This window comes from Channa argus, chromosome 8 (genome assembly GCF_033026475.1).
Source record: "Channa argus isolate prfri chromosome 8, Channa argus male v1.0, whole genome shotgun sequence".
Taxonomy (NCBI): Eukaryota; Metazoa; Chordata; class Actinopteri; order Anabantiformes; family Channidae; genus Channa; species Channa argus.
Window position 1 is genome coordinate 9714618 of NC_090204.1, and position 12495 is coordinate 9727112.

The window sequence follows — 12495 nt, forward strand, 5'->3', positions numbered from 1 at the left end:
TTCTGTAAAAACTGATATTTTAATCGAATTAAGATACACAGACAATCTTTGTTTTTTTATATGCCTGTTTAGTTTTTGATGTCAGCATTCTCAGCACTTTTACCCCAACATCATACTGCCAGGTGTTGCAGGATCCTCTTCCCAGGCAGAGATGGACAGCTGTATGTCGTATCTACGCTTCCCTGTTAGTCACAGCATGGCACCCCTCACTCGTCTGTTGGTCTATTACGTGAGGGAAAATGGTGAGGGTGTCACAGACAGCCTTCAAATCCCTGTCCATCCTGACTTTGAGAACCAGGTTTGCAGAATGAAAAAAAAAACATTATTTTATATATGTATATATATTTATCCAGAGAGACATATTTTGTTTGTATTTTAACACACATTGTTAAAACATTACCTCAGTTACTGTTGTTATTTCAAAAATATCCACATTATATAATATTTATTTCAAACCTGCACAAAATGGTGCACACTCTTTATACATTTTGGGGCTGAACCCAAATCTCTATGCACCAGCTCTGTCCACAGTGTAATGTCTGTAAACAAACAGCTGTGTTGGTCTGGGAGTGAGCCCCAGTTCCTGCCTGAATTAGGTGGAGTTAACTCCCTGAAGCATTTACAGCCCCCTGGTATGCCATTATAACATTGTGGGTATGTGGGTGTGTGTGTGTGAGGAAGAGGGTTTTTTTAGGGCATGATGAGACAGAGGCCACGCAGGCAGATGACTGGGGTCATGACAAGAGAGAATGACAGGTTACAGAGTGGTGACAGGAGCATAGTGAAACAGATTAACAGGGACAATTTGTGGCTGCATGCTGCTCAAAAAATGTTTAAATGTTTGAGAATAGTGTGGATACCTTATAGTCAGTGAGCAACTGATGAAAAAACAAAAATAACTCACAAATCTAATTTTTATTCACATAATATTCAGTAGTCATTAATAGCAGCCCCCTTCCCTAAGGTTGGTGGATTCATATGTTCATAAGTTATGTATCTTCTCTTGCTTGAATTGCAGGTGTCTGTTTCTATTTCAACTAATGAATCTATGCCAGGGGACCCAGTGACCCTGCATGTCCGGGGAGAGAGGGGCTCCTGTGTATGTGTGGCCACAGTGGATAAAAGTCTGTACGTGATAAAGCCTGACTTCCAGCTCAGTCCTCACAAGGTCAGACTTAGTTATAATTTCCAGTGTTATTTTATTGTGATAGTTTTTTCTTTCTTTTTTTTTTTTTTCTTATCCCGTGAGTTCAGGGTCGCCATAGTCCTTCCCTTAAAAACAATAGGTCTGTTCATTTAATTTTTGTGACTTAAAGTGTAAATTTTAAAGCAGTTGAGCAGTTTACTAATAGACTGAATCTTTTGAGATATTACTACTCTAGATAGAGTTTTTCCCCTAGAACATTGTTCAGGCAAGAGGATGACAGAGGATTTGAGTGCACACACTAAAATATTTTGTTATTTCCCTTATAACACAAGACTAGAAATATTAACAGAATTATAATAGATATAATAATATTTTATTATATTATTAGAATTATTAACAATAGAAGAAGTCTATTGAGAATCTTTAAGAAATAAAAATAAATAAAACTATATAAATACGATAAAATCCACATGGTGAACAAACTAAAATTTGATCTCCTTAGCAATTTAAAACCGAATGATAAGGAACATTTGGTGATGTGCTCATCATTACACAGTGTGCATGATTAATTTCTGCACTTGCACTTCCTTGGCGTTGAAAACAGTTTCACCATGGCATCATTCTAAGGTTTTGTAACCAATTTTGTCCTGGCCAGCTGTTCTGTGTTAGCTTTTGTCTGCTGGTCACCAGCAGCGTGTGTTTGACCCATAGCCTGTTTACTGATGCTTGTGCATCGGAGACATGGAGAGAAGCACATGACAGAATTTTTTTTTTTTAATGTGTGTACATTGGAGGTAATTCATCTAGGCATGAAGGTTAGCGTGGAGGCCACCGTGCATATACTATTATAGGGGAAACACTGAGATATATAACTCTGATTTTGTTACTTTTCCTATTATCTATATGCAGGTGTTTAAAGAACTGGCAGACTTTGATGTTTCAGATGCCTTTGGGATTCCCAAAGATGACGGGCATTTTTGGTGGCCAGGGCTGTCATCAAAGAGACGCAGGCGGTCCTCTGTGTTCCCATGGCACTGGGACATCAGCAAGGATGCACGCTTTGCTTTCACAGTGAGAACACACATTTAGTTGAAGTGCTCATAGTGATGGTAAAGGGATAAAACAAATAATTGTGCTTTGTCTGTCTGTTTCACACAGGAAACAGGGCTGGTTGTGATGACAGACATGGTGAGTTTAAACCATCGCCAGAGTGGAGGAATGTACACAGATGAGGCCATTCCGGCCTTTCAGCCGCACACCTCCACCTTAGTGGCTGCCATGCACTCTCGTCCCACAACCAGGTAGTAGAGCTGCTATGGAGGCAACTCTCCTATGTAGTTACCATTCTAAGATGCATAAAACTGAGAAGTGTCTTTTTCATAGTGACTGTTTAGTAAAGTAGCTGATGAAAATTGACTGTAATCTTTGACTGGGCCACACACAGTTAACATGTACTCATCTGAAACCAATGACTTTGACATAAAGCCCAAGAGAGAGCAATAATTACTTCATGATTTAAAAATTCTAAACTTTCAATATACATTTCAGTATTTGTCATGCTTGGGTTAAATAAGGTCTCTGAAATGAGTAATAGACCAGCAGAGAAAAACATGACAAAAGAAAGTACTTTTGTTGGTTTGTCCTTGTTTTATGTCTTCATTTCTCAGTGCCATGAATAGTTCTCATTCTAGTGATGAACATTAAACACATGACATGACTCAGAGAATGTCAGTATGGAATTCAGAATAATACATTTTCCAATTATGGTGTTGTTTTATTGTGAGCAGCTGAAGCCTTTTATTGATGTCAGCTTGTGTTTTGGTTGCAGAGCAGAGAAGCGGAGGCGTACATTTTTCCCAGAGACTTGGGTGTGGCACTGCCTCAATGTCAGGTATTTAAATCTTTATACAAATATTTCACTTGTGTGTATGTGTGTGCTAGATGCCTGTGGCTTGATATCAGGTGCACCAGATTGTCTCCACCTACATGAGATTCAGTCAAAATCTAATATGTTTAGGAGAGCAGAGAAATGGGGAAGACAGTTAAATGCACAAAAAAACATATTGAATGTACAAGAAGGAGTAGGGTAGAGTAGATAAAGAAAGAAGAAAAGGGCATGTGACAAGATGAATATGAGAAGCTGGGACGTGAAATAAGTAAGGAGTCACAGAAGTGAAGGGGTGAAGATGAATAAAAAAGGAAAGGAAAAGTGCAAGTTGAATCTGTATGTGAGAAGACGGATCTTCCATCATGCAGAAACATCAAGCATTTCCCCCTCTGGGTGTGAATGTGCCTCATTTAAATTGGGCGATCTTGGAACAGTCACTTTCTCAACAGCTCCTTCCATTCATTTTCAGCCAATATAAATGAACTGCCCATAGATTTCCATATGCTTGATTCCTTTGGATGGGACTTCAGCTCTGCCTAATTTCCTGTTAAGTCCAAAGCTCTGATTTCCCCTAAAAGTCTATTAATGTGGAGCTTGGGCAACTTTGATAAAAAGGAAGGGTGTGCATGCAGTTTTTCAAAATTTATTATGCCCTGTGACAGTAGGCCAAGAGCAACATGAAATACATGTTGCCAATAATGATCTCAGTCTATTTCACTCAAACAAATAAATTGGGTCAACACCTGAGTGTCCCTCACACCTATCCATTTTACTCTGGTGCAGCTGTCGGTGTTGACTCAGGTGTTACTGACATAAAAGTAATATACAGTGTTTCATCAAACCTGTCCTTGTAGTCTGTGCCTTTTTTATTGCTTGTGTTAAGTAAAACTATGAAAGGGTTTTAGAATATTTTTACTTTGTCATCCAGTTAAGTTTGTCACTCAAGCTGTATGCCAACATGTGTCAATGACAGCACTGAAACTGGGGAAGCTGAGCTGCGATTGGATGTGCCAGATTCGATCACTACATGGGTGACAGAAGCAGTTGGTCTCTCTGATGAAAAGGGACTGGGTTTAGCAAAAAGCGTGGAGCTTCGTACCTTGAAGCCCTTCTTTGTTGACTTTACGTTGCCCTACAGCTTAATCAGAGGAGAGCAGACCAAAGTTCCCCTCACAGTCTACAACTACCTGCCAACCTGTTCTGAGGTAAGATGATGGATGAAAGTGATAATAAATATGTTTCAACAGCAAATGTGTAAAAAGAATGAGTTAACAAAGACATATACATAGAATGTTGAGGGGAGCGTTAAGGTACAGAGATGCAGATTAAATTCTCGTGCTTTTTTATGTTTTAACCCTTACCCCAAAATTTTGTGTATTATTCAATGAAGCATGCTGTCGGCTCTATTACCCTCCACCGATTATAAAATAAGATTTGAATAAAATAAGAAATTTTATATGCCAAAGTTCTTGTATTGCTTTACATGAATTTCATTGCATTTGATCTAAATTTTACAATAATATACATGAGAATTGTTTTTCCATATTAAAAAAAACTCTTGTGCAGCAGTTTTTTAGTGTGAAGAAATTCTAAAATTGCTGCCACATACAAATCCAGACTACAGAGGATATTTTGTTTTTTGACTTGTCACAGTCATTATGTATTTCATTTGGTATCTTTGACCGGTTCCTCAGTTTTGTAATCTCCACTCTATTGTCACCATCAATGAGTCCATGAACCTTTACCAAGATGAGTAATGCCCAACTACTTCTCCACATTGATATAAACTTCACAAAATGAAGCTAGGTGAAAGTGTTTCTAGCTGGTAGAAAACAGGTTTTCTTCTGGTTGATGATGTCCAGTAGCAGCACCAAGCAAAGGATTAACATTAATATTAGGTGAGAAGAAGATATAACAATATATGGAAATCTTTTAGGCTTTAGGGATCTTCCAGGGGCTGGAAACCTAGGTAGATAACATATGATGTGCTTTATTTGTAATAAGCTATTAGATGCAAACCACTTCGATGCTGCTGTAAGTTTTTCCATTTCTGTACAAGGCAAAACTGGTGTGAACAATGTGATATGGAGAGCGATTGGGAATTGTGTCCAAATAAATCACAGGTTTGTAATGTGAAGATAAAAGTGTGTTGCAGCACTGTCTTTGAAGATCCCCCTAAACACTACCTTGGTCTTAAATCGGTCTATTCTTCACTCCACACAGATGACATCATGTTGTTTGCAGATGAGCCTGTTAAACATTCTGTGTGTGCTGTCCTCATGTCATGTTAGGTGAATATGAAAACCAGAATAGCCATTCCTTTTATGTCCACCCCAGCAACATGTGATTCCTATATTTTCTGCTCAGTTATTTATGACTCGTGTCATGTGGATAAAGAACAGTTAAAAGATCCCACTGCATTACTGAGCCCTCTGTGAAAATTGGACGATGAGTGAAACTTAATCCTTTAGGGAGCTAGAGAAGAATGAGTCAGTCAGCATGGAAAATTCACAATGCGATTTAAAAATTCTCCCTCGCTGTTGGAGCTTTGAGGAGAACACGCTATATGAGGGAGGGGTGTGCCTGACAGAAATGATCTCACTACTGTAGCCTGACAGAGGACATCACTTGCCTCTGATTTGCCTGTTACTTGCCATTCCTCTCCTCTCCCAGGTTCACGTTAAAGTCTCAGTTCCAAAAAGCATCAAGTTTGTTGGCCACCCTGGAAAGCACCACCTTACCAGGAAGAAGTGTGTTGCTCCTGGAGAAGCTGCGTCCACATCCATAGTGTTGTCTTTCACTGAATTGGGGTCTGCTAATATCACAGGTACTCGTAATGCAAAAGGAAGAACTTCTTGATTTCTTTTTCAGCTCCTATTTTTTTTTGCTTTTCAGGTATTTGTCAAGTTGGCAATAAAATATTGTTCTTAAATAATTTTTCATTCAGGAAATTTATTACCTTTTGCAACACTGTAAAAAACACTACTTTTTAGCCATGCATAATAACTCTTATTATTGCTGTAAAACAGTAACATTTGGAACAGAACAACTTTGAATTGTTTACAACACCACTCAGGATAAACTCATGATGAGCTCTTTTATTCCCTACAGCTCTTACCACATGTTGTAAAAGAATGATTCAGACTTTTGCTGCTCATCTAAACAATACAGATTATGTTGTTCTGGATGATGAAAGCAGCATCATTTGAATTCTGAAGTGACATGGCACTTAAAAACAATAGAAGCCTTTCACCATGATGTCAGTGCTCTCAGTGGGATGTCTTACAAAATGGTAACCCTTTGACTTAGGAGATCTCTGGTGGCCAAGGAGCTGAGCTGTGTGTGATCTAGTCACCCACCTAGAGTTACAAACAGTTGCCCTCCAGAGTGCATGTGAGAACAAAGCAGACCAGCTGTGGGGGAGCAACCATAGCTGTGCTGTCACACTCGTTGGCATGTTGATGAGTTTGCAGGTCACTGGCAGTCAATAGGCCCCCCACGGCTCCACTCCTAGTCCCTGGCCCCTTGTGTTTCCCTCTCAGTAGACACACACAAAGAGACGCCATTGGCACATTGCCACATTTCTAATGTGCTCCTCAGCAAGAGAACTGGGAGTCCCCTTACAGACATGTTTGTCCTGTGTAATGTATGTAATGAGAGATGACCACAAATACTTGAACCACATTAGCGGTAATGGCCCAAACTACAGTCGGTGGTTTGTGACTTTTTAAACATCAGTTCATGGCTTATTGAATAAATTGTTACCATGGTTATGATTGGCTGATTAACAAATAGAGGTTTTGGATAACCATGCAAGATAAGATAAGGATTCAATACTCAAGCACAGCTTTATTGTCCCCAAAGGGCAATTGTTTTTGTGTAACCACATTACAAATAAGACACTAACAATGTGAGACAGCATCCAGCATAAAGTATCTAGAGAGAAAAGTTCAAACTTACTGTATCCTCTCTAAATCATTACAGTGATAGCAGAGGGCAGAAGGCAGTGTTTACATCAATTTCTTCTGGCTAGTGGCTGTCTAAAGAAAGAGCCAGAAGGTAAGACATGTACCTCTGAAGACAGGGGATTGGAGCTGTCAGACAGCTGAATTTAAGTGGCTAAGGTTTTCAGGGCACGGCTGCCTATGAGCCTTTTTTTGCGAAAAGGCAGCAGTTAGGTTGCCAGACTGACAAACCTACCTTTGACCCTGGCTTCGGTACTGACCTGATCCTCACACACCATGATGCTGGTTTGGGGTGGAGCGCCACAGACATTCTAGATATGCAAAACAATATTCCATCGTATGAGAATTAAAACAAGACAAACAAATTCTCTCCTGTGTTACTCCAATAGCTCGTGCCATTGCCTACAGTGAACCAAGTTGCTGTTCAGATGGACTACAGACAGGCAAAACAGGCAGCGACATGGAGGACAGAAGGACCCCAACTGGGCTGGATTCTGTCCGTCGGACTGTTTTGGTGGAGGTAAGAGAGCTGATATAAAACACTGGGATTTGATTAGGGATGTTGTATGTATTCCGCACCATCCGCACCTTTTATTTTCTTAATCTATCTCACTTTTCTTTATTCTTTGCCTGTCCAGTGACATTCTTTTTCCTCTCTTCATTCTCTGTGCAGCCAGAAGGCCTACCCAGAGAATACACCTACAGTGTCTTCTTCTGTCCCAATGGTCAGTGCAGATACCTTTTCGTCTTTTACATATTGCTGACATATAATTTAAAATCTGTATTCAACAAAAATCAATATTGTTCTTGCTGTATCTAATCCCTGATGATATGTACTGTAATAGTACACTGTTGATACTGTACATTTTACTACTCTGTATTTCCATCGTCAGAGAGGATCCACATTTCCACCCCCAACAAATATGAGTATCAGTATGTGAAAAAGCCAGCCAGAATGAACCAGTTCCAGGTGGCAGTGAAGACCCACAACAATGCCCATTTTGCTCTCTCTGCCAGCCCTCACGACAGTGCAGAGATGCTAGAGATTGTACTTGGTGGTAGGCAAAACACTCGTTCTTGGATCTCCTTGGGAAAAATGGGTGAACCCCTTGTCAGTGCCTTCACATCAGGCATCCTCTCCTGGGATGAATTCCGCAGCTTCTGGATTAGCTGGAAAGGAGGTGTGGTAGAGGTAAGAGCATGAAGGACTGTTTAAGAAAATATTCTTTTACAGTTGCTGAAATATCCTGGGCAGTTGTAATAGACTTGTGTTTAGATCATGAGTGGGTGCCCGGACACATAAAGAGGAGAATGAAAAAGACCCTGCAGGCTATGGGGTCTACATATTAGGAGGACTGGCGCCACATTTATTGGCATGCATTCATGTAAGGTCAGGCTTAAGGGGTTAATGTCAGTGAGGACATTCAATGATCCATGACCTGGTGCTCATATGGCATTCCCTGGCTGGCATGCTACTCCCTGGCATTATTCTTGCACCATTCACCAAAGGCAGTAATTAAAAGGTCGCACTAGAGCAAACATTTTAAATTCAAATGAGATTTGTGTTTTTGGATAGGATAAATTCAGGTCTTTGCACTTCATAGTTCTTAGTTGAAGGCATCTTAAAAATTAAGTTATAGTCCCTCTCATAAAAGTGCAATAAAAATGTTATATGTAAACTTTTTTTTTTACTTTCACTGCATCCAATCTTTTCAACAACTTAACCATAGATACAAAGTTTTTTATTATTTAAAAAAATATTTTTTATGTTTTTATGCCCTTTTTTGTTATAAAAACCACTGAGTTTTTCAAATGGAAAAAACACAAAATATTTATCACGAGGGTAAAGAGTGCAGGCATTGTGCATGTCTGATGGGATCATGGAATTTTGAATAGAATAATAAAATACTGATCCTGGCCAAGTTTCATACAATTAGCCTTTAAACTTATAATATATTAAGATATAATATATTAAGAATAAAAACATTCGAAGTAGCAGAAAATATACGAGGGTTAATGCGATTACAAAATAAAACAAGTACTGGAGAGGGAATGTGTGCTACATTAGTCTGTGTGTATGTTTGTGATTGTGTGTGGGAAGTAAGTTGGCCACTGGCATCACTAACATTTGGCAGAGGGGTATTATTAGTGCTTAGTATGAGATAACAGCACTAGTTTCTTTATAAAGTGAGTTCACTGATTGTGATGTCTTGTTGTTAGCTGCTGTATATTTGTATGCTACTGTGTTTGTGTTCACATCCTTACAGGAGGCAGTTGTAATGTCATCCAAGAATAAAAACAAAATCAACATGATGGACTACTAATTACAAATGTGTCTTCTTCCTTGTTTGCCCTAACCCTTTCTACAATTCTCTCTCTAGGTAGGCCATGGTTTACATCCATCCAACGAATCCGTGATTCTCCACTGGGCAGGACGATTCCCTGGACAGGTTTGACTCATTTGTGGAATTTATGCTATACTATACTATACTATACTATACTATACTAATCGCAGTACTCTTTTTCTGTAGGAATAATTTAAATTATATATCATTTTGTCTATATAGGTGCGGCACATAGGCTTCTCAACAGGCTGGGGCTCAGTTGGTGAATTCAAAATCTGGAGGAAAGAAGACTCTGATGAGAACCATAATGAGGCCTTCACTCTGGGGGTCCCTCACAACATGGTGCCTGGATCTGAGAGGGCCACTGCATTTATGATCGGTATATATCTGCGTGTGATTTGAGTCTAGCTGAAATGTGCTTGATTTTACTGTGTGAATAATTAATTTTCGTGACTGTTGCCCATCTTTTTCAGGGGATGTGATGGGGCCAACTCTAAATAACTTGGACAAGCTGTTAAGACTTCCTTTTGGTTGCGGTGAGCAAAACATGATCCATTTTGCCCCCAACGTCTTTGTTCTCAAGTACCTTCAGAAGACCAGGCAACTCAGCCCTGAGGTTGAGAATGAAGCAACAGACTACCTGCTGCAAGGTAAAAAAGAAATCCAATACAAAGAAATTATGGTTTACATAACACACTCTACACTCAGACCACACTTTTAAAACAGACTCCTTCAAAATTAAATAGGATTTTACCTGTCAGATATGGTTAGAATTTTAGACATTACCTTTGATTGCCTGTAATTTTAAAAGGCTGCCTTTTGTGATTTATTCTCCTCATACTGTATATTCAGTGTACAGCAAATGGGCTTGGAAAGGATTTCCAGTAATTAATGTAGATAGAAGTAGAAAATGTATTCACAACTTGCTGGGTGTCAGATGTAGCAAGTGTTGTTACTTTAGATAAGCTGGACAAAACCAAATCAGTAATACAATATACAATATACAGATTGCTGCTGTCCTTCTCTGTGGGCTAATGTTGAGACATTTTTTTGAAGATGTGCTACATTCTAAAATCCCTCCTAACCTCCTTCCGTTAGCTAGTAACTATTTAATAATATAAAATAAAATTAATTGTTGTTGAACAGCTGCAGATATAGTGGGTGATGACACTACCACAGGGGTTTAAGTGTCTTGTCCAAAGACACCTTGATATGTAACCAGATGGAACCAGGAATCGAACCATTAACCCTGAAATTCATAGACTACACTTCCTCTAGTGTACTAAGTGGATAATGAGAGGAAACAGAGTGTAATTTAAGCATTCCACGTATTTCAACATTTCAAATCCCTTAGTCCTGTGGTGCATAAAGTGGCTTCCTGCTGAGAGAAAGGAATGTTTTTTAATTGTTGGCAAGTTGTTATTGGGATTTCTGGTAACTGTTGGAGTGAAGTTTACCTTGGAAAATGGATTTTGTTTGTGGAAATGTGCATAAAAAGTATTTAAGGCCATTCTTGGCCTTGCTGGCACAAATTACATGAAACTGGATATTTTTACTTAGAGCTACCTAGACCTGTCTTTTCTCTGCATACTGTGTTTTTCCACTTATTCTCAAAAAGATCACTTACTTCCTCTAGTGTTCCAAGCCAGGCCACCTTGCAGATAGGTGAAAAGAGTCTTGAACAGGTGAAACAGTCATTCTGACTTTGGAAATTACATTGATTAAATTAAAAACAACTGAAAACGCACACAGCAAAGTGGGAATTCAGCTACTGAGCTCTACAGAGTACAAGAGCCACAGTACTATTAGAAGCTGTACAATTATTTCCATATGAACCACATGTTTACATGATAAATGGCTTGTGCTGGAATAACTGTCTTTTATCAGTGTGGATCACATAGATTCCCCCTCATTTATTTTAGATATGGTGGTCAATAAAACTAAACCCCCTCCTAATGTATAAGCTCCAAAACGAATTCTCCACTCACTTTGATCTCGATTTAAAAAAAAAAAAACACAAATAAGAGGACACAGTAGAATTAACACCTTTCGTAGAGATTTTACTTGAAATCTGAGAAATTATAACCTTGTAAAAGTCGAATTCATGATAGAGCTGCTGTCCTTGATTACATTGGATAGATAGGAGTGTATTTTTAATGAAAGTGAGTGTATTATTGTATATTGTTGAGCTTGTTCCCTAGTAATTTTGAGGAACTGTTCTTTCTGAAAGTGCTGTCCCACCAGCTGTCCTATATTTTATTCCCACCCAGGCTACCAGAGACAACTGACTTACAAACGGCAAGATGGATCCTACAGTGCCTTTGGAGAAAGGGATTCCTCTGGAAGTATGTGGTAAGTCATTGTAGGTGTAGCTGTAGAAGTTTACATAATTCATACCAACCAAACTACACTCGTAGGTGTAGCTACATACTTCAGCTTTAACTGGAGCATCGATTACTGGCAAAAGCAATGAAGTTTATATTAGCATCTCAGTATGCTGGTCTCAAATGAATCTCTTCCTGTTGGTGTGTTTAAATCAGTGGTGAGTTTTTTTCCTCTGAGTGTTTATTTTACGTTTACAGGCAGGCAGGCAGTCAGGATCATCTCATAATATTTATAAAGTTGAAATCAATGCTCTCAGTGGGGAGCTCCATTGCTTGAATTTTGAGGCCCATAAAAAACGTGCATACCTCTGGTTGATTTATGAGCTGAGGTGGGTATTATGATATTTAATAGAGCTAACACAGTGAAACAGCAGGTTACATAAACGATAGAGAATCTGAATAATTGGATCCCTGAGGTAGGCAGAGCTGTCAAGATTTATTTGCAGTTAACTAGGGTTCATATCCGTGGCACTGAGTGGACCCATGCTGCCTTGGCCCCACAGTCAAGCTCTTAATGCCACTATTGGAGACAGCATATTAATGTGTGGAGCCACTTCACCAAATGGCTCTTAACCTTTTTTTGACATGGAGTAGAAAATAGAAGTGTTGCATGCAGCTTAATGACTCACTACCTGGGTGTAATTGGTAACATTAAATTGCCATGGAAACCTTGAACTCTTGGCCTGGTGAATGTGAGAGGATATGAGGATGTAACAAGCAGCCGTTTGTAGTTTTCCTTGGCTCTCGAGGCAACAAGTGTGGGTTG

The 12495-nt window shown here is 39.2% G+C and overlaps 1 protein-coding gene across 2 annotated transcripts in view; it reads left to right on the forward strand.

The window, feature by feature from the left end:
• Window positions 1-12495, forward strand: part of cpamd8 (C3 and PZP like alpha-2-macroglobulin domain containing 8) — a 42772-nt gene that overhangs the window by 12125 nt on the left and 18152 nt on the right. For both annotated transcript variants that reach the window (XM_067513194.1, XM_067513192.1), the window contains exons 15-28: window positions 123-298; window positions 1019-1168; window positions 2057-2218; window positions 2306-2448; window positions 2976-3038; window positions 4009-4240; window positions 5709-5862; window positions 7390-7520; window positions 7674-7725; window positions 7894-8192; window positions 9382-9450; window positions 9568-9724; window positions 9819-9995; window positions 11616-11697. In XM_067513194.1, coding sequence (XP_067369295.1) covers window positions 123-298; window positions 1019-1168; window positions 2057-2218; window positions 2306-2448; window positions 2976-3038; window positions 4009-4240; window positions 5709-5862; window positions 7390-7520; window positions 7674-7725; window positions 7894-8192; window positions 9382-9450; window positions 9568-9724; window positions 9819-9995; window positions 11616-11697 — 2047 coding nt within the window. The remainder of the gene's footprint in view (window positions 1-122; window positions 299-1018; window positions 1169-2056; window positions 2219-2305; window positions 2449-2975; window positions 3039-4008; window positions 4241-5708; window positions 5863-7389; window positions 7521-7673; window positions 7726-7893; window positions 8193-9381; window positions 9451-9567; window positions 9725-9818; window positions 9996-11615; window positions 11698-12495) is intronic.